The sequence below is a fragment of the Capsaspora owczarzaki genome, assembly GCF_000151315.2.
Source record: "Capsaspora owczarzaki ATCC 30864 unplaced genomic scaffold supercont2.16, whole genome shotgun sequence".
NCBI lineage: Eukaryota > Filasterea > Ministeriida > Capsasporidae > Capsaspora > Capsaspora owczarzaki.
This window is the reverse complement of record NW_011887307.1, coordinates 562,876-588,901: the sequence shown is the minus strand read 5'-3', so window position 1 is coordinate 588,901 and position 26,026 is coordinate 562,876. Positions and strand designations below refer to the sequence as shown.

The window sequence follows — 26,026 nt, the reverse complement described above, 5'->3', positions numbered from 1 at the left end:
AAAAGCAAACTTAGTTTGATCAGGATCGTGCAAGTAGGAAAAATCACCAATCGCAATGGAAATCCAGTCATTTTTTTTTTTTTTTTTTTCGGTTTTGAGCATTGATGTTTGGCTGGGGCAAATCGTCGCCCTCGCCCTCGCCGGCAGCGTCGTCGTCGTCGGCCAAGAATCCAAGGCAGTCATCATCGTCACGCAGTGGTAGCAATGGTGGCTTTGGGATGGGGATGATGTCGGACGAGGACTTGGAGCGGCAGATGGCTGCGTTTGGCGGCGGCGGCGGCGACGATGACGACCTGAACGACCCGGCGCTCGAAGCCGAGCTGCTCGCACTCACAGGCGGCAACCCGACTCCTGCTGCTGGTGGTGGTGCTGGTGCTGCCAGTGCCAAGCAGCGCACACCACAGAAGCAGCAACAACCGCAACACAAGCAACCATCGCAGCAGCAGAAGCCGTCATCACAGCCCAGCAAGTCCAGCTCAGCAGGTGCGTCATCAGCTCAGATGCAGAGAAGGGCGCAGAGTTGTGTGCAGAGCCATGTGCAAATGACGATGGATGGAATCAACAATCCATCGCTGATGTGCTCGAGCGGATGTTGAAAACAATCACACTCACTGGCTTTGCATTGCTTGTTGCTTGTTGTAGCGGTCAACATCCCCGACTTGGACATCGATGAAGGAGACCAGGACAATGTCGAGCTCACTGAAGACGATCTGAACGACCCATCGTTGCTGGTACGCAATGTTACTTTCGTTGATTCTGATCATGATGGTGCTGAAATTTTACAGCTCGTTCTCACCCATGTTAATGTTGGGCCTGTATTAGGGCGAATTGCGCGACCTCGGTTACGAATCAGATCCTGATGATGATGATGATGATGATGATGATGATGAAGACAAGGCCGAGGAGAAGGAAGAGCCTGCGAAGGAAAGTGCTCCTGCAACCAAAGCGGTTGTTTCCCCTCGTCCCGTTGCCGCTCCACGACCTTCGAGCGGACCATCAGCTCGGCCTGCGTCGACATCTGCTTCTCCACCACCTGCTGCACAGCAGTCTGCACCACGCTCCTTGTTGGACGAGCCCAATGAGGACAAACCGGCGCCACCCTCGGTAGCGAGCCCCGCTCAAAAGCTGGCCACATTCAGCGCTCGTCAGAAAGAGTACAAGATGGCCGCCCTTGCCAGCAAACGCAACAATCAGCTCGATAGTGCGCGGCAACTGCTGTTGATTGCCAATGGCATGCAGCCTTTCATTGATCGGCTCGCTGAAGGGGAAGATGTCGAGCTGTCGTGCCTGCCTGCAGCTCCAAGCTCGACCTCGGCGCCGCCACCTGCAGCGGTTTCTGCACCAGCTGCCGCCGCTACGGCGCCTCAGCAGTCCAACAAGCCTGTCGCACAAGCCCAAGTCGCCACGCCTGCAGCAGCATCCGCCCCTGCTCCACAAAAGCAAACCGTTGCAGGAGCTGCAGCCAAGCCGAATCCCGCCACCACAACTGCACGACTGACTGCTGCAGCAAATGCCCAGTATTCTGCCGCGTCCGCGACAGTTGCTCGTGCTGCCAAGGCCTCGGCAGCGCCGTCCCGTGAATCTGGGCTATCCACCGTTGCCGTTTCTGCCGGGGAGGTAATGGAACAAATGGTGTCATTTCCCTTGTCCTACACGCCAGACACTTATACTTTGGCTGTTGTTGTTTGGTTTGTAGACAAGCTCCGGATCGCCCGCAGAGCAGTCAGCCATGTACGATCGCGTACTCGCGGCTCTGGATGCTCAGATTGCATTTTGCGCTGACATCAACCTGCCTGCTGAAAAGACGCGGTTTATGCAAGATAAGGACATTGTTGTGAATTCACGGCTCCACAACTTGCCACCACCACGCTTCCACTATGAGGAAAAGCAGATCAGTTACAACCGGTACGATGGCAGCTCGTTCCTTGCTGAGCGAGACTTTTTCAACACAACACGCGTCCGTCTCACCATTTTTTTGCAACAACGACATCTCGCACAAACCCTCACAGAAAGTTCTTGGAGCTCACCGCGTCCGACTTTGAAGTCACCGTATTGAAAGTTCGCGACGTGCCACTTGCCGCTGCTGGAGTCACGGATGAATCTGGCTTGAATCTGAAGGTCGTTTGCCGGATTGATTATCCAAAGCCTGGCACTGAGACCGAGTTTCAACAGGATGAAGTCAGCAGCATCAAAGGCACTCGCAGCCCTGGTAAGAACAACAGGCAGCCTCGTAGCTTTTTTGGTGGATGGCCTTTGCTTTGCGCTCATTCGTCCGGTTTCTTTTTTTTCTGCTCGCCACAGAATTCAACCAACGTGTCAAATTCGTGACGGAGAGGAAAAAGTCCTTTGAGCGATTTACAAACAGGCACGGCGTCCACTTTACTCTTGTGCAGCAGAAGAAAACAATAGGGCTGTTCAGTCGAGACACGACGATTGGTACTGCGGAGGTCAAGGTGCTGGATTTGCAGCGCCTCTCTGAAATTGCTGCCACCGCTGAGGTACAGGCCATCGTCCGATATCTTGCGCGTTGGAGTGTCGATGCATGCTTGCTCACCCGTGCTTCACTTGCCCTTTCCGTGACAGTTTGTCTGCGACCGCAGGAAGCCCACCGGTGCCAAAATTGACTGTCTGATTCGATTGCGCGAACCCCTGCTGACACCAGATCGCCAAGTGCGACGAGAACGCTGGCTCATCCTCGAGACGTCGACGGGAGCGTCCAAGCAGGCCCAACCTGCCAAACCAGCTGCTGCTGCTGCTGCTGCTGCATCGGCAGCCGCACCGGCAGCCAAGACTCCAAGCACCGGCAGCGCCGCTGCCAAACCTGCAGGCAACGCGGCCGCTGCAGCAGCCTCTGCTGATGATATTGAGGAGCTGGAGGACTTGGTGAACAAGTAAGTGACTTTCCGAGCAACCCCTGTTTTGGTGGTCGCACAGGACTCTAACCTTTTCCGACGGTACTTGCCCCTTGAACAGTCCGGAGTATCTTTACAGTAACGATGTGCTGGAGCACGAGCAAGAAGAGGTGGACAAGAAACTCGCCGCGCTTGCTGCAGCACGAAAGCCCGCACCAGAGGATTTGGTGGATCGCAAGAGCTCGATTGACATCAAGCTGCAATTGCTGACAATTTCGGTGCAAACTGGGCAACTGGATGTCGATACATACATTAGCAACCTCAAGGCGAAGCTGGAGTCGGACAAGCAGCTTGCGCTCCGCGCGAAAAGAGCGGGCCGCCTCGACCTTGCTATGGTTGTTCTTGGTCGCATCAAAATCATGAAGGACGAATTGGCTTCTGGTGAAACTGCTGGCGACGATGATGGACCTGAGGCTCGTGTTTAGTAGTTTTTTTTTTTGGTCACAAACCCAACAAACACAAACAACAAAGAAATTAAACACTGGGGAAAACAAAAAGGACACACTTTCATTGTCGTTGTAGCAAGAGGGACAAGCAAGCAGCATGTTGCTCCTTCATCTGAAACCAAGATAAAACCCCACCGCAACAACCATTACCAACATACTGCACAAAAGCATTTACCCCCCCCCCCCAGCAACAACAGCAAAAACATTAATCCAAAATTCGAAAAACCCCGCATCGTAAAAAAACCCAAACAAATTGAAACCGCGGCTGCGTTTGCAGAGACAAGTTTAAGATGATCGATGGAAATGGACTTGCTTCCAGGTGGTGCCGTGCTTCTCCCAGATGCGAGTCTCTTGGTACCGGTGTGTGGTGGGCTTGCCGGTGTCTGCTGACAAGGACATTGTCAATCGATTGTACAAAATAACTGCCGCACTGCCGCTCGCGAGAATGCGAACTTGGGGATTCTCGATGGTCGAGTAGGGGTGGAAGGTGTGCTGGCCGGGAGAGGTGACCGACCCTTGGCGCCGACGGGTTGCCTTGGCCGCCTCGAGGTAGAAGCGGTGGAACTCGAGGCCTTGCACCAGAATACCCTGGGCTTCGGGCTCAAAGGCAGTCAGCTTTACGTCGGACAGTTGCGCATACAAGCCATAGTCGCCGCTGTGGATGGCCTCGAGCAGGCGCACTGTCAGCTGGTACACTTCCTCCTCCGTGGCGTCCTGGAAGCGAGGCGGCTGGATGAGCGTTTCGACCGACTCGAGATGCTTCTCGGAGGGCGTCTCGGCCGCGCTGGTCGGGGTGCCGATGGTCAGATTGGCGAGGGCGGCAGCGGCTGCTGCGTCTCCTGCGCTGCTGCTGGCGCTGCCGTCTGCGGGGCCACTGGCAGCCTTCTTGGCCGCCTCCAGAATGCTCTTGCTTCCGAAAAGCAGCTTGTTGGTGGCGATCGCAGTGAAGATGGCGCCCTTGAACTTTCGACGAGCGTTGAAGCGCTTCATCTCTTCGATCGTGCCTTGGCGATGGACGTGCGGTGCAACGCGATCAGACTGGGCAATCCACGGGTGGGCAAGCGCCTGGTCGACGGTCAATCGCTTGGCCGGGTCTTGCACCAGCAGCCGGTCAATCAGGTCGCGGGCTTCGCTCGAGACGTCATCCCAGTCGGGCGAGGGGTACTCGTACTCGCCGAGCTTGATTTGCTCGTACAAGACCTTGGTGTCGTCGTCCCAGAACGGCGGGTAGCCGGCGAGCAGAATATACAAGATGATGCCGATCGCCCACATGTCGACGGGCTTGCCATAGGGCACACGCTTGACAACCTCGGGCGACAGATAGCCGGGGGTGCCCGCAAAGCCAAACCACTCGTTTTGCTGCTTTTCCAGCATGACTGCGAGGCCAAAATCGGTCAGCTTGATGTCGGCGCCGTCGCGCTGCGACTCGAGCAGCAGGTTTTCGGGCTTGAGATCGCGGTGGACAATCTCCAGACGATGCAAGTGCTGCATGGCCGAGAGAATCTGGAGCATGAGGTGCGACGCGTCGCGTTCAGAGTAGAACGTGCGGCGCACAATGTCCTCAAACAGCTCGCCGCCCGAGACGAGCTCAAACACCATAAAGTACGTGTGGGGCGCCTCGTACACCTCGTGCAGCTTGACAATGTTCGGGTGGTTGACCATCAGGCAGATGCGCGCCTCCCGCTTAATCTTGGCCTTCTCGTTCGGCGGCACCCGGCGCAAGTCAATCACCTTGACTGCAAATTCAGCGCCCGATTCACGGTGGACGCATTTCTTGACTTGCGAGAACGCACCCCTACAAGTTTTGTGACGATGGAAACAACAAACAGATTATTATTTGGTGAGTGAGTGAGTGAGTGAGTGAGTGAGTGAGTGAGTGAGTGAGTGAGTGAGTGAGTGAGTGAGTGAGTGAGTGAGTGAGTGAGTGAGTGAGTGAGTGAGTGAGTGAGTGAGTGAGTGAGTGAGTGAGTGAGTGAGTGAGTGAGTGAGTGAGTGAGTGAGTGAGTGAGCGAGTGAGGTTGAGTGGTTGGAGAGCGGGATTTGGTATGAGAGGGCGCTCAAGACAAGCGTACTTGTACGGACGAGTTCACTAGTGAGGTCATGAAATGGTAGTGTGCTGTTGTTCAGTTTGTGGTTTTCTTTTTTTTTTTTTAATTCTGTTTGTCGCTACTCTGCTGTTTTGTCGGACGTGTCCCTCTCTCTCTCTCTCTCTCTCGCTCTCTCGCTCACTGGGCAGCAAGCACTCGTTCGCCCGTCCGAGTCCCGCCATGAAGCGGAAACAAAGAACGGGGGAGCGATCAAACAGAACAGCAGCAGCAAAAGCAGCAGCAAAACCGACCTTCCCCTTCCCCTTTCCCCTCTCAACGCGCAGTCTGCAATCCCTCGTGTTCTCGCTCGTCGCGCAGTCGTCCATGCACACGAGGTTGGGGTCGGTGGGTGAGTTGGGGGAGAGAGAGAGAGAGAGACTTCCCTGTCATTGGACCTCAGCAACAGCCGATTATTGTATTATTTTGTATTATTTTGTATGATTTTTTTGTATTATTTTGTTAACGGTTGTTTGTGGATCGATGAGCTCGCTGTCTGTGTGTCTGTCTGTGTGTCTGTGTGTGTCTGTGTGTGCCTGTGTGAGAGTCGCAACCCTCAACTCTCCTTGCTTTGCCGAACGCCATCTCATCAGCGGGAAGCGGCAATGCAATCTCCTCTCTCTTCGACTCGTTCCGCTCTCTTTCGCTCTCTCTCTCTCTCTTTCACTCTCTTTTCACTCTCTCTCGTTTCACTCATTGCATTTGGTTGCACTTTTGTGGGGGGTTGAACGCACTTTCCGAGAACCTCCTTGATCTCGTAGATCTCGTTGATGTCCGTGTCGGTGATTGCGTTGTCGCCCATTTTCGTGAAGAAGACTGACCTCGAGCTGAGCTAGCTGAGCTGAGCATGGCATGAGATCAAGATGAGAGATGTGTCATTTTGTATTGCTGCTGTATGACGAACATGAAATGTCGAGCATGGTTATCCGAGGCAGGACAGTCGTTTTGCTGTGTAGCAGTATTGATTCAACGATGCTGTCGTATCAGGATATGACTGAGAGCGAGCGCGAGTTGTATGACAAAGTCAAGAATGCGAGTGGAGAGCTCACGTAAGAGGAAGCCATGTTGATCAGAACACAGTGTGATAGCGCGTGTGCTGACGATCTAGTGAGGAACAGTCTGAAAGCGAGTCAGCTTGGCAGTGCTGAAGCACAGGCGATCGCTGAAGCTCTCAAGGTGAACACGACATTGACTCAGCTCCAGTAAGTCATCTCACTGTGATTGATGCGTGTGAGTGGGTCATCCAGCAGAGGGAATTCAGTGCTCACTGATAGAGGTGATGGACAGTTTGATGGATAATCAGATTGGTGACATTGGAGCACAGGCGATGGCTGAAGCACTCAAGGTGAACACGAAAGTGACTCAGCTCTAGTAAGGCATCTCACTGTGATTGATGCGTGTGAGTGGGTGATCTCAGCAGAGGACATGCAGAGCGCTCACTGAACGAGGGGACGGATAGTTTGGGCACGAATCAGATTGGCCATGGCGGAGCGCAGGCGATCGCTGAAGCACTCAAGGTGAACACGACACTGAATGATCTTGAGTAGGTCATCTCACTTTGACTGATGCATGAAAGTGGGCGATTCAGAAGAGCGCTAATTGATGGAGGGGATGAACAGCCTGGGAGAGAATATGATTGGTGACATTGGAGCGCAGGCGATGGCTGAAGCTCTCAAGGTGAACACGACACTGGATTATCTTGAGTAAGTCATCTCACTTTGGCTGATGCATGTGAGTGGGCGGTCCACCGGCAGAGGACATTCAGAGTGCTCACTGATGAAGGGATGGACAGCCTGAGTGTGAATCAGATTGGCGATACTGGAGCGACGGCGATTGTTGAAGCACTCAAAGCGAACACGACAGTGACTTTAATCGAGTCAGTCATCTCACTTGGATTAATGCACGATGAGTGGGTGATTTCAGCAAAGGGCATTACGAGTGCTCACTGATGGAGGAGATGGACAGTTTGCATGAGAATCAGATTGGCGATGCTGGAGCGCAGGCGATCGCTGAGGCAGTCAAAGTGAACAATACGCTGACTATGCTTTAGTAAATATTGATCACTTCGAGATGCTTTGAAGGTCCTGAGACTTATGCTCCATCCTGACAACAACAGTATGGACCAGAACTTCTTAACCGAAGCTGGTATTACTTCACTCCGGCAAACGGGCAATGCCGAATGTAAAGTTGAGTAAGACTCTTCAAGTTGATCGGTTCTTGCATCATGCAAATCCAAACCCACAACCACTCACGCTTTGGCAAATCTGAAGTTTCGACGAGTATCCACTTGCCACCCAGCGTGTCCCATCGCCTGCTGACTTTCAGAGTGCGGCCCGTGCCGCAGCGAATGCAACAATTGAGCATCTGCAATTGCGTTCCAAGCTCGCTGCCAAAGGCCAGGAGCTGACCGCCAAAGACCAGGAGCTTAGCGCCAAAGACCAGGAGCTGCAACAACTTCGCTCCGATCTTGCTGCCAAAGATCAGGCGCTCGCTGCTAAAGATCAAGAGCTGCAACAACTTCGCTCCGATCTCGCTGCCAAGGATCTTGAACTGAAATCAGCTCTTGAGCGGATCGACGAACTTGAGCCAGCCATTGACGGACCCATCACGCAAGTGCCTCTCGCAACTCTTGCTACCGCGACAAACAATTTTGCTGCTGAATCCCTGCTCGGCGAAGGAGCATTTGGTCGCGTGTACGGCGCCTTTATGCCTGGCACTCATGTTGCCATCAAGAGGCTCTCTGCTGAATCAAAGCAAGGCGCGGTCGAATTCAAGTCGGAACTAGACTCTTTGTCCAAATTCCGCCACGCAAACATCATTGCCATTCTGTCGTATGCTGAGGAAGGCGACGAGCGATGCCTTGTGTACGAGTACATGCCGAATGGTTCTGTTCGCGATCGTCTCAGTCGCAAGAACGACACCCCTCCGCTAGCCTGGTCCCAGCGTCAGCGCATTGCAACCGATGTCTCTCGTGGCATGCACTATGTCCAAACAGCCTTCCCTGACCATGCACTGTTCCACCTCGACCTCAAGACGGACAATGTGCTTTTGGACGCACACTTCAATGCCAAAGTGTCTGATTTTGGCCTGGTTCGTGCTGCCCAACACCTCGACGAGAAGAGCTATTTACGCACACAAAACGTGCAAGGGACTATGGCTTACATGTGCCCGGAGTTCCTCATTGAGGGCAGAATGACCATCAAGACGGACGTCCACGCATTTGGCATGATTCTGCTCGAGCTGGTGACCGCCGCCAAGGCTGGGCCCAGACAGAAATCAGAAGCGCGAAAAGCTGTTAAAAACCAGAAATTCGCTGACATGGTGGACTCGACCCTCAAGCCAACCGAAGCAGAGCTCCAGAACGTCAGCGAGCTCGTTACTCTGGCACTTGAGTGTCTTGATGAAGCTGCTGATGAACGTCCCTCCTTTGGAGCCATTATTGCTTCATTGGATCCTTGATGACCGGTGAAACATGTCGTGCATCGACGGTCTCATATCATAAACAAACGATGGTGCTTGATGCCTAGTTTTGTTTTTACTTTGGAGTGTATTGTCAAGTCACAGCAGGAGCATGATTCAACAGGTCACGATTTACATATTTTGCGGCGAAAAGTGGGATTGGGCAACTTGCCACGCAAGCACAACCCTCCACGAGACGCACGAATGAAAACAGCAACTCGACATCGAGCCCCTCGCACAAAGAGTAGCAACAATAACAACAACAAAACCCCAAAGCAAAACCCAACGTTGCCAAAAACCAACAAGCTCAACCGCCAATGATTGATTCTGCGGTCAATCCTCAGGCAGCAAATCGTCCTTCCCACCAACCGCTGTAACGCACGCTGGCGATGACACGGGCGGTGGGAAGGCAACTATGCAGCGAGAGAGTGAAAAAGCCAGCAGAACGCAAATCAAAAAGAGTGTCGAACAAGAAGACCGTTGGAACATGTGGGGGAGGGGGACTGAAGCTTCGTTCGAATATTAAAGAAGCGTGTTAAGATGAAAAAAAAAGCGAATGGAAAACGAAAGTTAAGAAGAGAGAAAAGAGAGAAAAAATTGCAAAAGAAACTGGTGCCATTTTTGGTCGCTTTCTTGCCCACAATCCACACGCGCACATCTACTGCTGGTTGACATTCACATTGGCAGTATCTGGCGTACGGAAGCCGCAAGACCCGGTCTTGGCAGCCTTATTGCTGGCTGTCATCCCTGGCAGCGGTGGCGCACTGGGTGAATTGGAACTGCTGTTGTTCGCAGTCTCACCACTGGTAGCCTGGCCCGAGCTGGCATCAGACGGAAAAGAAGTGGAAGCAGTAGTAGTAGTAGAGCCAGGTCGATGGGTGTGATCCACCCAGCTGCGAATGCGCCGCGGGCAGGACACGGCGACCGGGAGCTTGGAAAGCAAAAAGTAACCGCGCGACTTGTTCGTGGTGGGATCATGGACCAGCATAGACCTCCACAACACCTCGATGGAAACCCAGTACGGCGGGTACTTGAACCGTGCCACATCGAGCACGAGCGCAGAGTCAGACTGCTCGTGGTAGCCAGCGAGCGGCGAAAAGTGTCCGATGCCCGTCTGGCCCAGCGATTGCCGGTCGAATGAGACCACCAAATGCTGGTTTTCCCCATGATACAGCTCGCCACGCGAGACAGCCCGGACATGCTGGCGGAACTCGGCCAAGCTGGACGAGTCGGCGCTGAAATCACGAACGCGGGCGCCGTGGCATCTGCCCAGACTGGCAAACTCCATAAACTGCAGTCCGAGCGCCTTCATGTGCTCCAGCGGCATGCAGCACTCGAGCAGCTCCTCCGTGTACCATCGCCAGGGTCCCTTCCAAGTTCTGTTGGGGTCGAGCGCGAGCGCGTTTAAGACCATTGCGAGCGTGCCTGGACCGCAGAACGACGGCTCGCTCTGCGTCGTGTACTGCTCGGCGAGTGGAAAGTAGCCCTCCATGTATCCGCCTGCCAGTGCTTCCCGGAAGAGCGTGCGGCCCTCCGCCGATGAGAACGGCACCAGCTGCTCGGGCAGCGGTCGCTTGTAGAACGACGGCGGTGCGGGTTCGACGGTCGCCACCGGGCGCACTGCGGCGATAATGGCGCTGCTGCTTGCATCCTTGACAAATGTAGTGGGAGTGGTAGTGGTAGTGGTAGTGGGAGTCGTGGTTGGCGAGGCGGACGTCTTGCTTTGTGGCGTCGACGGCGCAAACTCAAACGGCGCAACGCTGCTTCCAGGCCTCACGCCGCTGGTGCCGCTGCCACTGCTCAACGTGCTCTTTGAATTAAACTTGGGCTCGGCGGCGGCAGCGGCGGCAGGGACGGCGGCGGTCTTGAAGCGGTGCAATGGCAGCTTTGGGCCATGTGCATGTGAAGAAGCGTTGGGAGCTGCTTGCTGCTGCTGCTGCTGTGGTTGACGTGGTTGTTGCTGTTGTTGCTGTTGTTGCTTGCGAAGCCGCTCGAGCTGGGCGGCGCGCGGAACTGGGTGCGAGCAGGACGAGCATCTTGGCGAGTCGGCCGCCGACGCTGTGGCGGGAACGGCGTCCGTCACTACTGCTGCTGATGCTGCTGCTGATGCTGCTGCCGGCGATGCGACAGTCGTGTGCACTGCAGCGCGTGCCGAGCCAAGCGACACCACACGCGCGGTCGCTGCGGCCAACGTCGCGGGGAGGGCCCAGCAGGCGGCAAAGCGAGCTCTTCGCGCAGCCATTGCGATTGGCGGTTTTTTTTTTCTTTTCTTTTGGCGGGAAAAGCTGTATTCAGAATGAAGGACTGGAGGCCCAACGGATTAGGATGGGGATGGTGAGGCATGTCTCATGTTCGACACAAGAGCAACAAAATTGAAAACGAGCGAAACTGAGGAGAAAGAAGAAGACCGAAAAAGTGTGTGTGTTTCAACAAGATTCAACAACGCATATCAGTAACGACGACAGTAACGACGCTACAAACCACCACCATAGACCACTGAACAGCAAACAGCAACAAAGAAAGCTACAGAGAGGGCTCTATTTGTTGTCCCGGATGAGGGTCAAAAACTCTTCACGGGTCTTAGGGTCGGAGCGGAAGACGCCAAGCATCGAGCTCGAAACAGTGCTGCTGCCTGATTTTTGGACGCCGCGCATGACCATGCACATGTGTCTGTGGGTGTGTGTGTGTGTGTGTGTGTGTGTCGGACAGAATGGGTTTGACAATCAAAACAACAAAAAAAAGAACCAACAGAGTGAGCACTTTCTCTCGCAACCAAGAAACAAACCAAAAAACCAAAGCAGCGCCCCTCTTCAAGAAAAACGTACGAGCACTCAACCACAACGGCAACGCCCTGGGGATCAATGCTCTCTTGGATGGCAACTGCGATTTGCTTGGTCAGGCGCTCTTGGAGTTGCAGTCGTCGGCTGTAAATCTCGGCGAGACGCGCCACCTTGCTCAATCCGAGCACCTTCTTGTTCGGAATGTATCCAATCGCGCACTACCCGCAGCAATCACGAGCAAGCACATTTAGATAACGGGTTTTACGGATGGGCGTGGTGGATACGACATTGGCAGAAACGCCAAAACACGACAAGCAGCTCACCTTGCCAATGAACGGAACCATGTGATGCTCGCACATTGAAAACACGTCAATGTTCTTGACAATGACCATCTCGTCGTGATCCTCAACAAAGATGGCATTGTTCATGATTTCTGTCGCAAACCAGGTTGTAAGTCGAGGCAAATGTTTCGAGTCGTTTGATTTCATTTGTGCCAAATGTTACCTGTCGGGAGCTCTTGGTAGCCCTTGGTGAAGAACAGCAGCGCCTTTGCCATGCGGTAGGGCGTCTCGAGGAGCCCTTCGCGGGTCGGGTCTTCGCCAATGCATGTCAGCAATTCGCGGACGGCGGCTGCCATTCGCTCAATGCGGGCTTCGTTGTCTTCCCGCGACTCTGCGCGACGCTCGAGCGCACCAACACCTGTTTGGGGTTTGGATTCAAAAAGTACGCAGAATCAACAGAGAGACAGAGTGAGTGAGTGAGTGAGTGAGTGAGTCAGCATTGGGTGATCTCCGATTCCATGTGCGAACACGAGGAGGAGCAAAAGTGAAAGTGAAAGTGATCGACATTATCACAAAAGGACGGGACACTGGTGGGGTGGAGCTCGGATTTGCAATGACAATGAGTGCGATAATGTATGAGTGTATGAGTGAGTGAGTGAAGTGGGTGAAGAAGGGGTGAAGTAAGGGGAAGAAGCAGGGGGAAACGGAGAAAACCGTAACAGCGCCTGAGGTACACTTGACTCGGTGACCACCACCACCATCATCATCATCATTACCATCACCCAGAGCAAAAAAAGAGAGAGATAGACAGAGATGGGTTTTGGTTGGGTTACTTGGCCATGACAGTCCCGTGGAAGGGCGGCGGGAGAGCGGAATGGCACCCGCTGGGCCACCACCAGCAGCAGCAGCAGCAGCAGCAGCAGCAGCAGCAGCAGCAGCAGTGCCAGTCGTAGTAGCAGCAGCAGTGGTTGTGATGGCGCCTTGCTGCTGGAGTCCGCTGAGACGGGCGTTGGCTGCAGCGAGCATTGCACGGAGCTCGGCAATCTCGTCTGCTTGGCTGGTGCTGGTCGACGCCGACGACGACGGCGCGAGTGGCGCAGTTGGGGTGCTAGTGCTGTTGCTCATTTGCTTTGCTTTTGCTTTGCGTTGCTGATGATATTGCTGCAGCGTAAAACGGTACAGAGAGTGACTGTAAAAAGGGGAAGAATACTGTAGAGAAAAAGAGAAAGAGAACTGAGCTGCTCAGAATCACTAAGAATTTCCGAGACAACTTGAAGATGACACACAAGCACTGCATTTCCTCTCGCTTTCATAGTCAATCCCGTAACCCTCCGACTTGAATCAGCTCTCGCTCGACTCTCTCTCCAATTTGTTCCCATTCAACTGTCCATCATTGAGCACTGTCCTTTGCGACCTGCAGTACGGCGATTTCCCCCTTCATTCCTATTCATATTCAATATCACTTAGTGTTCCACTCTTTTTTTTTTTCTTCTCTCTTCGTATCATCCTCATTCAGTTGTTCAACATGGCTTCGCTCACCATTGCTCGTCGCATTGCCTCTGCTTCGCTCGGCGCGTCTTCTGCTCGTACCTTTGCCTCTGCGGCCACCACTGCGTAAAGCCCCACCGCATCAGCACTTACGCAAGCGCATCCATTCTGCACCTCGAATCGACGCTCTACGCAGCTCCCTCGCCGAGTGCGCAATGTACAAGTGGAGGAAGGGGGAGAGAAAGGACCACAGCACATGTCCGTGATCGGACCATCCCATCCCCTTCTCCCACTGCGCAAACCCACCCACCCCCCGCATCCACCCCAATCCACTGCGACGCTCATGCCATTCAGTACAATGACACCGCACTGGCACATTCCCCTTCAGCCGAGGAGCACAACGCTCTCACAGTAACACTGTGTAAAACCTCTTAAAAACCGGATAAAAAAGTCCTCGCTTATCATCTATCACTGGTCCGCTACCAGAGTTCGGATCTCAGCATCACAGATACAACGAGACTTGTCTCCAACTTGGAGAAGCATGAACGAGACAAAAAAAAACGACAATCAAGAGTAGAGTGGATTGGATGTATGGATGTGTGCTGCTTCTCATTTTCACAGATTTTGGCACAGATCGCTCGCTGGCGGACCGGGACCGGCCAAGTTTGTCAAGTTCAACCACACCGACCCGCTCAACATGGACGGCCTGCTCACCGAGGAGGAGCGCATGGTCCGCGACATGGCCAACGAGTACTGCCAGAGCAAGCTGCTGCCGCGCGTCAAGCTCGCCTACCGCCACGAGACATTCGATCGCGCCATCTTCACCGAAATGGGCAAGCTCGGCATGCTCGGCGCCACCATCCAGGGCTACGAGTGCCCCGGCGTCAGCTCGGTCGCGTACGGTCTGATTGCTCGCGAGGTCGAGCGTGTCGACTCGTCCTACCGCTCCGCCATGTCTGTGCAGTCGTCGCTCGTCATGTACCCCATCTACGCGTACGGCACAGAGGCCCAGCGCAAAAAGTACCTGCCTGGCCTCGCCCGCGGCGAGCTGGTCGGCTGCTTTGGCCTCACCGAGCCCAACCACGGCTCCGATCCCGGCAGCATGGAGACCCGCGCCCGCAAGACCCCGCAGGGCAACTACATTCTCAACGGCGCCAAAATGTGGATTACCAACTCGCCGATCGCAGACGTCTTTGTCGTCTGGGCCAAGACCGTCGAGGACGGCATCATCCGCGGCTTTGTGCTCGAGAAGGGCATGAAGGGCTTGAGCGCCCCCAAGATTGAGGGCAAGTTCTCGCTCCGCGCCTCGCCCACCGGCGAAATTGTCATGCAGGACGTCGAAGTCCCCGCGGAAAACCTGTTGCCCAACGTCGAGGGCCTCAAGGGTCCCTTTGGCTGCTTGACCAACGCCCGCTATGGCATTTCCTTTGGTGCCATGGGCGCTGCCGAGTTTTGCATGGAAGCTGCTCGCACCTACACGGTTGATCGGTGAGTAATGTCTTTTTTTTTTGGGGGGGGCAAGTTGGGGGTTTGGGGTTGGGGTTTGGAAGTGAGAGTCGCAATTTTAACCCGAGGTTGTGACCATCAATGCTGTCTCCACATGAACAGCAAGCAATTCGGCCGCCCCCTCGCGAGCAACCAACTCATCCAAAAGAAGCTTGCCGACATGCTGACCGAGGTAAGATTGTGCAAGTCGACTATTTGCTGACGGACCGGACGTTTTTCTTTGTTTCTCACTCAAGCCCTTTTTTGTTTCGATATCCGCGCGTCGTTTCCCTCCTTTGGTTGTTGCTTGTGTAGATCAACCTTGGTCTCCTCGCCAGCTTGCAGGTTGGCCGCTTGAAGGATGCTGGCAAGCTTGCTCCCGAGATGGTTTCGCTTGTCAAGCGTAACAACTGCGGCAAGGCGCTCGATATTGCCCGCGTTGCCCGCGACATGCTGGGTGGCAACGGCATCAGCGACGAGTACGGCGTCATCCGCCACGTTCTCAACCTCGAGGCCGTCAACACGTATGAAGGCACTCACGACATTCACGCCTTGATTCTTGGCCGCGCCATGACTGGGCTCCAGGCCTTCCAGTAACAACAGACACCACAAACACGCAAAAACACACCAAGCTACTCTTTTGCCCCATTGTTGGCTGCCTGACTGCCTTTGAAGTTGGCGCTCCATGAATTTATCAACAAAAAAAAAAATACAAACTTGCAAATCCGCTTCCTGGATTCAACGCCAGCTCAGAGAGAATACGAAAATATCAAACAAACCAAAACACTCAATTAGAATCTATGCTATTGTACAAACTAGGGGTGAGAGAAGGAAGGGAAGGCAGCAATCGGTTAACAGGAACGAGACTAATAGAGGGGTTGTTGCTTGTTGGTTGTTGGCTTTTTGGGCCGGGCGCTTTTATGTCTGCGACCAACGCTCGCCGCAGTTGCAACACACGTAAAAGTTCTGCATGCCTGACGTTGCGCGGCGCATCTGAGCCTGGAAGAAGACGGCCTCTGCCTGGCCGCACTTTGCGCACGGCTGGTCGTGCGTGCGTGGCAGCGTCGGATCCATCGCGACGTCTGACAGAATGCGGCTGACATCGTCCTTCATCGACTGCTTGTTCGAGTGGAGGTAGACGCGGGACGACTCGGCTTCCTCGGTCGAGTCGCAGTTCCTGCAGCGGTACATGAGCGTGCTGGTCGACCGGTCCTCCGCCGGGTAGAGCATGTTATTGCTGTTGAGTGTCATCATCGTCATAGTCATCATCATCATCATCATCATCATCAGCATCAGCATCATGAGGCAGGCACGCATGGAGCAAGAAGAAGTGCACCAATGCAACGGCAGAGAGATCTCTGGTTTGCCTTCTCGCCTACGTCCCTCTTCCCTGTCCCGTCCTCAATTGCTACGAATCCTCGCTTCTCACAAAACCAAGACAACCCGATGAGAGCACTCGGTGGGATCCGGTGGGTTACCATTCAGAACAGAACTTGATTGCACCAGACATTTGTGAGGAAAAGAAGCAAGACTGACCGACTGAGAATCAATCTGAGAACATGAAACGAATCGATAGACTCAGACGAGGAAGTGCAATTCGAGGAATGGCATCTGCATGGACTGGAAGAAGCTGGAAGCCAATAAATCAACTTGTCAAGAAGCACCTTTTGAGAAAGTTGGTTTGACTTGACTCCACTGAAAACGAGCGACGATTCAGACTTACATGAACATTGCACTTGTAAGCCGAATTATCCACGAGCTAAATAATCGACGTATCAAGTTTGAAAGCCCGAGAAAACGAAAGAACGAGCAGGACAAAAGTTTACGTGCTGTTTATTTCTTCCGGCTTGGATTGCTCAAAGTGATGGCGAATGTAGTGTGCTTCACACACTTGAGCTACTGTTTCACGAGGCCCGCAGTCTTCTCTCTCCCTAAAACAACGAACAAGTTGGACTGTTTTCCATGAAAGAGGAGTCGGGGCGCCTTGTCCTGCCAGTCGTTGCGCTGGCGCTGGTGCTCGCTCTGGTCTGGACGGAGCGGTCGTTATTGTGAGTTGCTATGTTGGTAGGCTTGTAAGACGGTGGTTGTTGGAACAGGCCTGCTAGGTGCTAACCGACTCATACGCAGGTTACCCGCAGCAGACAACCAAGGTCCAGCTCCCCGCCCTCTGTCTCCCTCTCCGTCTCCGTGCCCCTCTGGGAGCAACCTCACAGACAGCGCGCCAACACAGGCTCCAGAGCTAGCCACCCCAGAACCAACAGCAACCATGTCGCCCGCGGCAGCCGCCTTGCGGAGCCTCATGCACGAGCACACCGTGGCCTTCGAAGATTCCCAACGCAACGCCATGAACACGGCTTCGCTCTCCACCCATGGAGGCCTCCAATGCGTGCCGTCAAGGACCGTTCCATTCAAATGGGACGCACCCATTGGCGTGCTCAAGATTTTCGTCTACACTGAAATGATAAAGAACATGGAGCCGCATAACTGCGTGAAAGCACTCGTTCCAATGTGGCGAGAGGAGGCCGAGCTCCCGACATGGGTCGTCAATTCCATTCACTACACCACCAATCCAGAAGAGGCACACATGTTTTTCATCCCAGCCATGGGTCGCTGCATGATTGCCATCCACGATCGCCCGCACGTTCTCCAGTCGGACTCGTTCCTCAATGCAATCGATATTCTCCACGTCAAGAACGACTACTTTCGCCGGCGTTATGGATACGACCATTTCATCATTAATCCGGGAGGCGGCTCACTCGGCCTTATCACCGATATTCTCTGGGGTTCCAGTTCGTCGGCGACCATCAACACTTTTTACTCCAACGCCACCAAACTCCTGTCAGAAAGCGTTCGGCCGCGCGGATACTTTGCCGGCAGGGATTTTACGATTCCAGGAAGCGCGGATTATAGATTCGGACCGTACATGAAGATTCACCACCAGCCCCTCGCAGATCGTCCGATGCTGTTCATGTTCCTCGGCGATACAGGCCTACGCGAGCAGCGGCAAGCCTTGGGTCGTTTAAAAGTGGCTCTGCAAGGCGACTCGGAGCAGGCCGCCTTCTTCCGGGACAAGGTGCTCATCGCCAGCAAAATCAACGACCCTGACCCGAGCCTCTACCCGAAACGAACCCAGAACTTTACCTTTTGCGCCGCACCGCACGGAACCTCGCCGTGGACGCAGCGCTTTTACGATTCGCTCATTTCAGGATGCATTCCGGTGCAGTTTGACCGGCGATTCCGCTTTGGCTACTACGATCATGTAGACTGGGATGCGATTGTGATTCGGTACCCCACCGCCCAGGTCGACAAATTCTCCTTCCTCGAGTATCTCTACAAGCTCAGCCTGGATGTCGAGTTTATCCGCGAGCGTCAACGGCGAATAGCCGCCATTGCAGAGCTGTTCTACTATGGCGAATCTTCCAAGGCGCTGCACACCACCGCTGCTGCGCTCTCCGACCCCGATCTCGTGGTGCGACGGAAGGCGTATCAGCTGAATGCGTACAGCATGGCTATTCGAGAGCTAGCAGATCGTTATTGCACTTTGCGCATGAGTGGCCACCTCCCATGAAGAACTTTTATCGGCCTTGCACATTCGTGCCTCGATGCCGCTTCGTCGTCCATTTGTACACGCGTGTTTACTTGTATTGAGTGTTCTTCTTCTTGGATGTGAGAGTCTCACTATACCCAGTAGTGTTGAATTGAACCAGGCATTATTGCAACTGGCGTTGCTGTGTTTTCATGAATCGTTTCGTAAATTGGGTTCTGCATCTTGGGTACTCTGCACGGGGATGCTCACAGGGCTTTTTTTGCGTTACACGCACGTTCGTCGTCATGGCCGTTCAGAAACTCAGCGAAGCCAAAGGGGATGCACCGAGATCAACTCCAACTGCCGGAGCTTTCGCACCTTCCCAACGTTTTCCTCCGTTGCCGCAATCAACGTTCGTCTCAACCCCATCTCCCCCTTTTCAATTCATGTTCGACCGGACTTTGCAGCTTGAACGCAAATACAAAAAAACGCAGTCATTCTTTTCTTTTTCCCGCCAAATTTTGTAGTGTTCTTTTTGCTCTTTCCAATCCCTTCGCTTCCTCTCTTCTTCTCTCTCTCTCTCTCTCTCTCTCTCTCTCTTTCTCTCTCTTTCTCTCTCCTTGCCTCTCGCCCTCTCAGCACCAAGCCATCATCCTCTTCCATCATGTCATCGCCAGTCTCCAAGAGTTCCTCCCCAGCCCCACGGTGCGGTTGCTGTGCTTGTTTTCTTGCTGCGATCTCAACATGTGCTGGATCCGTGGCTTGTGCCGTCGCTGACTGTTGTCCTTGATGTCCTTGTTTGGCTTTTTTGTTGCTTGTGGGTGGGATTGGATGCAGATCTGGCAGCCCGAATGCCGCCGCCGCTGGTACGGCCGCCAACTCTGGCGCCAAAAAGTCGGGCAGCAACACGCTCAACTACTCGCAAGCGGTGGGCAAGAGCGCCTCCGCCTCTGCCTCTGCCTCTGCCTCTGCCTCTGCCAACGGACCATCGAAGGCGACAGGTGGGGCGGCTGGCCCCAAGAGCGGCGTCGCATCTCCCAAGCCATCCACTCCTGTCAACGACGCCGCGCCGCCTGTTGATCGCATTGCCCACTTTTCGAGCTGCCTGACCGGTCTTCCTGTCTACGTAGGTCGATTGCGCTGCATCGTGCCGCTCGCTCAACTTGTGTTGTTCAGACTTGTACTCTCCAGATCAACCCGTCTGATTTTTTTTTTTTTTTTTTTTTTTTTTGCTGTGTGTTTGCGCGGGCTTTGTCCTGCTCAGGTCCGTACCAAGACCCAGATCTACTACGGTGTGCTTGTCTCCACGACTTCCGAAAAGGCTGGCCTTGCCGTGTCGCTTCGCGCCGCCCGCACAGTCCCCACTGTTCCCGCGAACGGTGCTCAGCCCACTCCCCCGTCGACGCGTCCTACCCTTGTGACCAAGCTTGATATTCCCGCCGCTGATTTTGTCGAAGTACGTCGTTGAACCTTTTTGTGACTTGTTTTGGTTGTGGTGACTGCTCTTTGTCTGACTGTGTTGGTTTTGGGCGCCTTTTTTTTTCTCTCTCTCTCTCTCTCTCTCTTTGCTTGCAGCTGTTTGTGGCAGACATTGACCTGTCGTATGCGCATCGCGGCCCCGTTGTCTCGGGCAAGTTCCAAACCGACACGGAGATTAGCGGTGATCTGAAGCGCACCGATAAACAGTGGGTCGCCTGGTCTGGCGGCGACGACAAGACTGGCGGGCTCGAATCGATGGGCAATGCCACCTCCTGGGACGCGAACGAAATGTTCCGAACCAACGAGAGCCTCTACGGTGTCAAGACCGACTTCAAGGAGGAGCTGTACACGGTCCCCTTGCCGAAGCATGTCACGTCCGAGATGCGTGAGTTTGCCGAGCAGAAGGAGCGCGAGATCCTGGGTTCGACCGCCACTACCACTGCACAGCGCGAGGATCGCAACCAGTTGTTTGGTGAGTATGATGGGTTGTTTCCGGGGCCGCTTTTTTGTTTATCATGTTTGAGGATTTCTCACTTGGAGTGCTTTTATGTTCTCTCCCCCCTCCCTTCCCTTTTTTTTCTGCTTGTGACTATGACTGCAACCTGCAGCAAACGAGAGCGATGAAGCAACCTTGTACTCGGATGTCAAGCGAGCCGACCCGGCTGACAAGTCGCGCAAGTCTGGCGACACTGATCGTTACCGTCCGCCGGCGCTGCGAGCAGGCTCTCCTTCGCAGCAAAGCAAGCCCTCCTCACCACAAGCTGCCGCTGATGCTGAGGTGCCCAAATCGGTGTCACCCTCGGCAGGCGCCGCATCAGACAAGGCGCCTGCGCCAGCTGCCGATGCCACTGTGCCCGCACCCGCCGCTACTTCTGCTTCCACAGCCTCGTCCACTCCAGCGGCCACAGCAGCCTCCACCGATGACGCCGGTGCTGCAAAGTCCACGACTGCAGCTGCCACAGACAAGCCAAAGTCCAAGCTCAATCCCAAAGCTCCAGCCTTCAAGTTCAACCCAGAGGCGGCAGTGTTCACGCCAGGTGGCGACGCATCCGTCCCTGCACCACAGCACCAGCAGCACCATTCTCACCACCAGCACCAGTCTCACCATCACCAGCAACACCACCACGGTCACCATCATGGTCAGCACCATCACAACCAAGGCAACTTTGGCCATCACCAGCAGCAGCAGCAGCAGCAGCATGGACCACACCATCTTCAGCAACAGATGGGCATGCCGTTCTTGCCTCCGATGCCCGGTATGCACGTCCCGTTCATGGGACCAGCCATGCAGCCGTTTGCTCTGCAGCCCGATCCAAACCTGATGTATCCCGGCGACTTTGCGCCAAATCTTGTCATGCCGTTCGGACCAAACATGGTTTTCCCGGGTGGCTTCCCCCAAGGCTATGATCCGATGCATCACATGATGCTCATGCAGGGCAATATTCCAATGATGCCAGGTGAGTTGTGCTGTCGACTTTGCAGCTTTGTGGGGTTGACTGCTGCCGTGTTGTTGTTTGTTTGTTTTTTTCTGCATCGCCCACCCTCGGACTCATTTGCTGTATCCTTGCTTGATGCAATGACAGGCATGCGTCCAATGCAACTGGACGGGCAACCGCTGATGGACGGCTCCAATTCGCCATCGTCCCCTTCAGCACCCTCCCGGCGTGCTCACAGCGGCCCTGGCGCCTCCACTGACAAGCCTGGTGCCAACAAGGCCTAAGCCGTCGTTTTGGGGCCCCCCTTGACCCCGGTTTTTGTGTTTTTTGTGCAAGTGGTTTTCGCTTTTTGTATTTTTACTCTTTTTCAATCATACCCCCATTAGCCCCCCCCCCTCCGCTCCCCTGCTCCACACTCCACTCGGCTTTCAAGCAATCCAATAACCAATAGTTTTTACGTCTGATCAAATGTTTGTGTCAGTCGTTTATAACAGTTTGTTGTTTTTAGCGTCGCAGCCACAGTTCGGTTTGGTCCCTTTCACACTCACTCACTGATTCTTGTCTCTTTCTGGATTTCGTCTCGTGACAGACCTCAACAGTCAACCTCCCCCGCACCCATGTCCTCCATCACCGAAGGCGTCCTTCTTGGCATTGGCAACCCGCTGCTCGACATCAGCGCCCACGTCGACGCCGCGCTCCTTGCCAAGTGAGTCGAGCGATGGATTCTCTTTTTTGCTTTTATCTGTGGCTCTTCGTTGTTGGAATCCGTCTGTGGTGTGTGGCTTGTTTTGCAGTCCAAATCCAAGTCAATGTGCTGCCTTGACGTTGCTCTTGTGTCAGCTGCAGAACGGGTGTGACTGTGCTGCATTCGCGGGCCATTGAACAATCCATGTGGAACCATGTGCCAACAATGCCGCTTTTTTTTTTTTTTTTTTTTTTTTTTTTTTTTTTTTTTTTTTTTTTTTTTGGATTCTGATTTTTGGGATTTTTGGGATTTTGTTGAATTTCTTGTGAATTTTGAAATGTTTGAGTTGGTTGGAGATCGGATTCAATGACTCATTTTTGAGTTTGTTCGATTCGCCTTTTTGCTTCGTGATCACAGGTACAACCTCAAGTCGAACGATGCCATCCTTGCCACTGAGGAGCACGTCAACCTGTACGACGCAAAAAACACCACTTCTCGCTTCAAGCAGTTGTTCTGGCCGGCTGACAGTGATTGTGGTCTGTTTGTCATTCTTACTCCATAGGTACTCGGAGATGATTGAAAAGTTCAAGGTCGAGTACGTGGCTGGCGGTGCCACCCAGAACAGCATCCGCGTTGCTCAGGTATTGACAATCATTGCTCGTCGTTTTTTGTTTTTTTTTTTGTTTTTTTTTTTCGAAGGGATGTTGCCCATGTTTCGTCACAGCACTCAACAACAACCCAACACTCCGCATTTGATCGAAACGCAACACCCACAAACAGTGGATGCTTCAAAAGCCCCGCGCCACTACCTACATTGGCTGCATTGGCCACGACGCTTTCGGCGCTGAGCTCCGCCGATGCGCTGAGGCTGACGGTGTCCGCGCCGAGTACCTCGTCGACGCCGCCACTCCCTCTGGCAAGTGCGCCGTGTTGGTGACTGGCATTGAGCGCTCGCTCGTCGCCCACCTCGCCGCCGCTGAAAAGTACAAGATTGAGCACCTCAAGAGCGAGGCTGTCTGGGCGCTTGTTGAGCAGGCCCGCGTGTACTACTCGGCTTCCTTCTTCCTGACCGTGTCCACCGAGAGCGCTCTCGAGATTGGCAAGCACGCCGCCGCCACCAACAAGGTCTTCACCATGAACCTGGCCGCGCCTTTCCTCTGCCAGTTCTTCAAGGCCAACCTCGACACTGTCTCGCCTTACTGGGACATTCTCTTTGGCAACGAAACCGAGGCTGAGGCATGGGCCAAGGCCAACAACTGGGAAACCACCGACCTCAAGGAGATTGCTCGCCGCACCGCTGCCCTCCCCAAGGTCAACACTGCTCGCCCGCGCACCGTCGTCTTCACCCACGGCCTCCACCCCGTCGTGGTCCTGCACAACGGTGAGATTACCGAGCACGCCGTCCCGGCCATCCCCGCCGACCAAATTGTCGACACCAACGGCGCCGGCGATGCGTTCGTCGGTGGCTTCCTCAGCCAGTATGTTGCCAACGCCTCCATTGCCCAATGTGTCGGCGCAGGCACCTATGCCGCCCAAGAGGTCATTCGTCGCTCTGGCTGCACCTATCCCCCGGTCCCTGCTTTCTCTGCTTAACTTGTTTGTGTTCCCTGCTTGCGGCTTTCATTTTTGATGCATTTTAAACCCATTTCCACCACCCCACCCCACTTTTTTTGTTTGTGATCGTTGAACAAATAGAACGACTCAATCTCATTCTCCCTTTTTGTTCATTCTTTCTTTTCCAAAGCAATAATGCCCAAAAGCTCGGCTGGACTGTCGACGCCTGCTGCTGCCGCGGCCAAGGCTGGCAAGAGCTTCAAGAAGACCGCTCCCGAGCCGCTGCCGTCCACCGATGCCGCCACCGATGCGAGTGCGAGTGCGAGTGTCGACAACCCCTTTGCAGCTCGGCAGCAGATGCTCGCAGACATGAAGTGCAAGACGCTCAAGAAGGACTTGTACAAGCAGCTCAAGCACGACAAGTCGGTCGCTCGTCGAAAGGAGCGCGACCAGAAGCTAGCCGAGCGCCGTCAACTCGGAGACGCGGTACGTGCACCAAAGAAAGAATGAGAGGAGGCGTGTGAATGTGTGTGAATGTGTGTGTGAATGAGTGTGCGTCGAACGAGGTTGCAACAGTCGTGCAGCACCATGTGGCGCTCAGTCAGTGCCTCCTGCAGCGCCAAGTCTTCCAAGCTGACCTGCCTCCTTCAACTCACCATCTCATTCTATTGTCACATTGATTCTTGCTCGTACGTGTCTTTTGGCGCCGGGCGGGTTGGGGTTTGTTGATCGTTGAAACTGCAACCAGGCGCCGCCAAAGGAAGTCCCAAAGACCATTGAAAGCACGCGCGAGTTTGATGAGACGATCGTCAATCCCGACGACCAGGAGGTGAGGCTTCGTGAAACCAGAAAGAACAAGAAGCTTGGCTTCAATGATGCAGTGGATTGATGCCAGGCGCTCAGCTGTTTGGTCCCAAATTTTCGGTTTCCAATTCAGGTCGTTGAGGACGAAGCCATGGACGAGTTTGCCAACTACTTTAACGGCGAAACACTCCCGAAGCTGCTCATTACAACGAGCATCAAGCCCGTTGGCGTAAGGCAACCCAGGGTTTGATGTGATTGCCCTTTTTTTTTTTTTTTTTTTGTCGATTTTGCATTTCGACTTTTGCTTCAGTTGTTCTCACTGCATCGCGGGCTACCATTTCACTCTCTCTCACTCTAGGAAACGTTCAAGTTTGTGCAAGACCTTGTCACGGCCATTCCCAATGCCACCTACGTTCCCCGCCAAAAGTTTGACTTGAAGCAAATCATTGAGTTTGCCAAAAATCGCGAGTTTACAGACGTGATGCTCATCAACGAGAACAACAAAGAAGCCGGTATGGATGCAGCCCTCGGTGCACGTTGGAGGCGGTGTTTGTCGTTGCTTCAGGAAGGATGTGGTCGCAATCCACATTTTTTTTTTTTTGCTTGCGCCGGGCTTGGAATTCTCACCATACGCATTTCTCTCGTTTTCAGATGGTCTTATCATTACACACCTTCCTGACGGACCCACGGCCCACTTCAAGCTCAGCAGTATTCAGATTGCCAAAACTATTCGAGTAGGAGGACTTTGTGATGAACGATTTGCACCCCTGTGTTTTTTGCTTCCTTCGATCGCACGTTGCTGACTGTGGCGGTTGATCTTTTTCCCTTCCGTGATTCTACCTGGCTTCGTTTCGTTAGAACCACGCGCGCTCGAGCGACCATCGACCGGAACTTGTGCTCAACAACTTCAATACTCGATTGGGCCACACCGTTGGTCGCATGTTTGCCACACTTTTCCCGCACGATCCAGAGTTTGTGGGTCGCCGTGTCATCACCTTCCACAATCAGCGTGACTTCATCTTCTTCCGCCACCATCGCTACATTTTCCGCAATGCCCAAAAAGTGGGTCTCCAGGAGATTGGGCCCCGATTTACGCTTAAGCTGCGATCCCTGCAAAAAGGCACATTTGACGCCAAGTACGGCGAGTACGAGTGGACACATAAGGTGCGTACTGAATGGGGTGAACAAGTTTGTGGGGCCGGTGGGAGGAGGCACTGTTGCATGCTCCTTGGACATGGTCTCACTCTGATGCACAACTCCTACTATTGCAGCGTGGAGAAATGGACACAAGTCGACGACGCTTCTTCTTGTAATGTTTGCTCTGATCGTGCCAGCATCGAATTCCAATGCTCGAAAGGTGTGGACACAAATAATTGTTTTTTTTTTTCTTGGATTTCAACTTTAACTAAACAAGATATATTATTACTCGAAGCATCGACAGAGGTGGTGTTGAAGGGGGAAAAGCAACGGGGGAGACTCGGGGGCGGCAAGGTGGGCGAGCAGGCGAACCTGCTCCCAATAATCAACAGAGTGGCGAGTAGTGGGTCAACAAGAGAGGGGGGAGGAGAGCGGGGGGGGGGGAATCGAGCAGCATGCATAAGAATAAG

At 53.9% G+C, this 26,026-nt stretch overlaps 11 protein-coding genes across 11 annotated transcripts; 7 read left to right on the top strand and 4 right to left on the bottom strand.

The window, feature by feature from the left end:
• Positions 1 to 70: 70 nt before the first annotated feature.
• CAOG_07916 (hypothetical protein) lies at positions 71 to 3,409 on the top strand. Its single transcript, XM_004342951.2, has 8 exons — positions 71 to 483; positions 643 to 731; positions 823 to 1,617; positions 1,697 to 1,905; positions 2,010 to 2,209; positions 2,302 to 2,498; positions 2,584 to 2,891; positions 2,974 to 3,409. The coding sequence occupies exons 1-8, from the start codon at positions 105 to 107 to the stop codon at positions 3,335 to 3,337; spliced, it is 2,541 nt and encodes an 846-aa protein (XP_004343001.1). The 5' UTR covers positions 71 to 104; the 3' UTR covers positions 3,338 to 3,409.
• On the bottom strand, positions 3,296 to 6,249 carry CAOG_07915 (calcium/calmodulin-dependent protein kinase II gamma M subunit). Its single transcript, XM_004342950.2, has 2 exons — positions 6,177 to 6,249; positions 3,296 to 5,153 (listed from the first exon to the last, which is right to left on the bottom strand). The coding sequence occupies exons 1-2, from the start codon at positions 6,242 to 6,244 to the stop codon at positions 3,644 to 3,646; spliced, it is 1,578 nt and encodes a 525-aa protein (XP_004343000.2). The 5' UTR covers positions 6,245 to 6,249; the 3' UTR covers positions 3,296 to 3,643.
• Positions 6,250 to 6,414: 165 nt separating this feature from the next.
• On the top strand, positions 6,415 to 8,956 carry CAOG_07914 (hypothetical protein; the record flags this gene model as incomplete). Its single annotated transcript, XM_004342949.2, has 9 exons — positions 6,415 to 6,491; positions 6,561 to 6,644; positions 6,730 to 6,813; positions 6,902 to 6,985; positions 7,062 to 7,145; positions 7,235 to 7,318; positions 7,366 to 7,491; positions 7,559 to 7,633; positions 7,713 to 8,956. The coding sequence occupies 9 exons, from the start codon at positions 6,415 to 6,417 to the stop codon at positions 8,899 to 8,901; spliced, it is 1,887 nt and encodes a 628-aa protein (XP_004342999.2). The 3' UTR covers positions 8,902 to 8,956.
• Positions 8,957 to 9,122: 166 nt separating this feature from the next.
• Positions 9,123 to 11,198, bottom strand: CAOG_09137 (hypothetical protein). The gene has a single exon (XM_011272545.1). It carries the CDS (start codon positions 11,141 to 11,143, stop codon positions 9,560 to 9,562), a length of 1,584 nt encoding a protein of 527 aa, XP_011270847.1. The 5' UTR covers positions 11,144 to 11,198; the 3' UTR covers positions 9,123 to 9,559.
• CAOG_09136 (hypothetical protein) lies at positions 11,180 to 13,194 on the bottom strand. Its single transcript, XM_011272544.1, has 5 exons — positions 12,796 to 13,194; positions 12,186 to 12,380; positions 12,005 to 12,114; positions 11,727 to 11,899; positions 11,180 to 11,571 (listed from the first exon to the last, which is right to left on the bottom strand). Exons 1-5 carry the CDS (start codon positions 13,085 to 13,087, stop codon positions 11,439 to 11,441), a joined length of 903 nt encoding a protein of 300 aa, XP_011270846.1. The 5' UTR covers positions 13,088 to 13,194; the 3' UTR covers positions 11,180 to 11,438.
• A 258-nt stretch (positions 13,195 to 13,452) lies between these two features.
• CAOG_07911 (acyl-CoA dehydrogenase) lies at positions 13,453 to 15,695 on the top strand. The gene is made up of 4 exons (XM_004342946.2): positions 13,453 to 13,576; positions 14,084 to 14,938; positions 15,059 to 15,128; positions 15,251 to 15,695. The coding sequence occupies exons 1-4, from the start codon at positions 13,488 to 13,490 to the stop codon at positions 15,530 to 15,532; spliced, it is 1,296 nt and encodes a 431-aa protein (XP_004342996.1). The 5' UTR covers positions 13,453 to 13,487; the 3' UTR covers positions 15,533 to 15,695.
• Positions 15,696 to 15,719: 24 nt separating this feature from the next.
• On the bottom strand, positions 15,720 to 16,508 carry CAOG_07910 (DNA-directed RNA polymerase II polypeptide). The gene is made up of 2 exons (XM_004342945.2): positions 16,414 to 16,508; positions 15,720 to 16,172 (listed from the first exon to the last, which is right to left on the bottom strand). Exons 1-2 carry the CDS (start codon positions 16,443 to 16,445, stop codon positions 15,854 to 15,856), a joined length of 351 nt encoding a protein of 116 aa, XP_004342995.2. The 5' UTR covers positions 16,446 to 16,508; the 3' UTR covers positions 15,720 to 15,853.
• A 389-nt stretch (positions 16,509 to 16,897) lies between these two features.
• Positions 16,898 to 18,503, top strand: CAOG_07909 (hypothetical protein; the record flags this gene model as incomplete). Its single annotated transcript, XM_004342944.1, has 2 exons — positions 16,898 to 16,983; positions 17,063 to 18,503. The coding sequence occupies 2 exons, from the start codon at positions 16,898 to 16,900 to the stop codon at positions 18,501 to 18,503; spliced, it is 1,527 nt and encodes a 508-aa protein (XP_004342994.1).
• A 519-nt stretch (positions 18,504 to 19,022) lies between these two features.
• Positions 19,023 to 21,769, top strand: CAOG_07908 (hypothetical protein). Its single transcript, XM_004342943.2, has 6 exons — positions 19,023 to 19,166; positions 19,299 to 19,587; positions 19,726 to 19,917; positions 20,037 to 20,412; positions 20,549 to 21,397; positions 21,524 to 21,769. The coding sequence occupies exons 1-6, from the start codon at positions 19,126 to 19,128 to the stop codon at positions 21,658 to 21,660; spliced, it is 1,884 nt and encodes a 627-aa protein (XP_004342993.1). The 5' UTR covers positions 19,023 to 19,125; the 3' UTR covers positions 21,661 to 21,769.
• Positions 21,770 to 21,965: 196 nt separating this feature from the next.
• On the top strand, positions 21,966 to 23,767 carry CAOG_09135 (hypothetical protein). Its single transcript, XM_011272543.1, has 4 exons — positions 21,966 to 22,082; positions 22,479 to 22,532; positions 22,624 to 22,702; positions 22,842 to 23,767. The coding sequence occupies exons 1-4, from the start codon at positions 21,994 to 21,996 to the stop codon at positions 23,652 to 23,654; spliced, it is 1,035 nt and encodes a 344-aa protein (XP_011270845.1). The 5' UTR covers positions 21,966 to 21,993; the 3' UTR covers positions 23,655 to 23,767.
• CAOG_09134 (hypothetical protein) lies at positions 23,694 to 25,849 on the top strand. The gene is made up of 7 exons (XM_011272542.1): positions 23,694 to 24,101; positions 24,364 to 24,444; positions 24,553 to 24,648; positions 24,778 to 24,931; positions 25,071 to 25,153; positions 25,278 to 25,583; positions 25,691 to 25,849. The coding sequence occupies exons 1-7, from the start codon at positions 23,811 to 23,813 to the stop codon at positions 25,730 to 25,732; spliced, it is 1,053 nt and encodes a 350-aa protein (XP_011270844.1). The 5' UTR covers positions 23,694 to 23,810; the 3' UTR covers positions 25,733 to 25,849.
• The last annotated feature ends 177 nt before the right edge of the window (positions 25,850 to 26,026 follow it).

Excerpts from the sequence above, each read along its gene's own strand:
- CAOG_09137 (XM_011272545.1), bottom strand. The coding sequence starts at position 11,143 with ATGGCTGCGCGAAGAGCTCGCTTTGCCGCCTGCTGGGCCCTCCCCGCG.
- CAOG_09134 (XM_011272542.1), top strand. The coding sequence starts at position 23,811 with ATGCCCAAAAGCTCGGCTGGACTGTCGACGCCTGCTGCTGCCGCGGCC. Across the intron at positions 24,102-24,363 it reads GCCGTCAACTCGGAGACGCG|GCGCCGCCAAAGGAAGTCCC; the intron begins GTACGTGCACCA and ends AACTGCAACCAG. Across the intron at positions 24,932-25,070 it reads CGAGAACAACAAAGAAGCCG|ATGGTCTTATCATTACACAC; the intron begins GTATGGATGCAG and ends TCTCGTTTTCAG.
- CAOG_07916 (XM_004342951.2), top strand. The coding sequence starts at position 105 with ATGTTTGGCTGGGGCAAATCGTCGCCCTCGCCCTCGCCGGCAGCGTCG. Across the intron at positions 1,906-2,009 it reads AAGCAGATCAGTTACAACCG|AAAGTTCTTGGAGCTCACCG; the intron begins GTACGATGGCAG and ends AAACCCTCACAG. Across the intron at positions 2,499-2,583 it reads AAATTGCTGCCACCGCTGAG|TTTGTCTGCGACCGCAGGAA; the intron begins GTACAGGCCATC and ends TTTCCGTGACAG.
- CAOG_07915 (XM_004342950.2), bottom strand. The coding sequence starts at position 6,244 with ATGGGCGACAACGCAATCACCGACACGGACATCAACGAGATCTACGAG. Across the intron at positions 5,154-6,176 it reads ATCAAGGAGGTTCTCGGAAA|GGGTGCGTTCTCGCAAGTCA; the intron begins GTGCGTTCAACC and ends CAAAACTTGTAG.
- CAOG_07911 (XM_004342946.2), top strand. The coding sequence starts at position 13,488 with ATGGCTTCGCTCACCATTGCTCGTCGCATTGCCTCTGCTTCGCTCGGC. Across the intron at positions 13,577-14,083 it reads GCCTCTGCGGCCACCACTGC|ATCGCTCGCTGGCGGACCGG; the intron begins GTAAAGCCCCAC and ends ATTTTGGCACAG. Across the intron at positions 14,939-15,058 it reads CGCACCTACACGGTTGATCG|CAAGCAATTCGGCCGCCCCC; the intron begins GTGAGTAATGTC and ends CCACATGAACAG.
- CAOG_09136 (XM_011272544.1), bottom strand. The coding sequence starts at position 13,087 with ATGAGCAACAGCACTAGCACCCCAACTGCGCCACTCGCGCCGTCGTCG. Across the intron at positions 12,115-12,185 it reads CTACCAAGAGCTCCCGACAG|AAATCATGAACAATGCCATC; the intron begins GTAACATTTGGC and ends GGTTTGCGACAG. Across the intron at positions 11,900-12,004 it reads TGGTTCCGTTCATTGGCAAG|TGCGCGATTGGATACATTCC; the intron begins GTGAGCTGCTTG and ends TGCTGCGGGTAG.
- CAOG_07910 (XM_004342945.2), bottom strand. The coding sequence starts at position 16,445 with ATGTCTGGTGCAATCAAGTTCTGTTCTGAATG. Across the intron at positions 16,173-16,413 it reads ATCAAGTTCTGTTCTGAATG|CAATAACATGCTCTACCCGG; the intron begins GTAACCCACCGG and ends GACACTCAACAG.
- CAOG_07908 (XM_004342943.2), top strand. The coding sequence starts at position 19,126 with ATGTCATCGCCAGTCTCCAAGAGTTCCTCCCCAGCCCCACG. Across the intron at positions 19,167-19,298 it reads AGTTCCTCCCCAGCCCCACG|ATCTGGCAGCCCGAATGCCG; the intron begins GTGCGGTTGCTG and ends GATTGGATGCAG. Across the intron at positions 19,588-19,725 it reads TGACCGGTCTTCCTGTCTAC|GTCCGTACCAAGACCCAGAT; the intron begins GTAGGTCGATTG and ends TGTCCTGCTCAG.
- CAOG_09135 (XM_011272543.1), top strand. The coding sequence starts at position 21,994 with ATGTCCTCCATCACCGAAGGCGTCCTTCTTGGCATTGGCAACCCGCTG. Across the intron at positions 22,533-22,623 it reads ACTGAGGAGCACGTCAACCT|GTACTCGGAGATGATTGAAA; the intron begins GTACGACGCAAA and ends CTTACTCCATAG. Across the intron at positions 22,703-22,841 it reads ACAGCATCCGCGTTGCTCAG|TGGATGCTTCAAAAGCCCCG; the intron begins GTATTGACAATC and ends ACCCACAAACAG.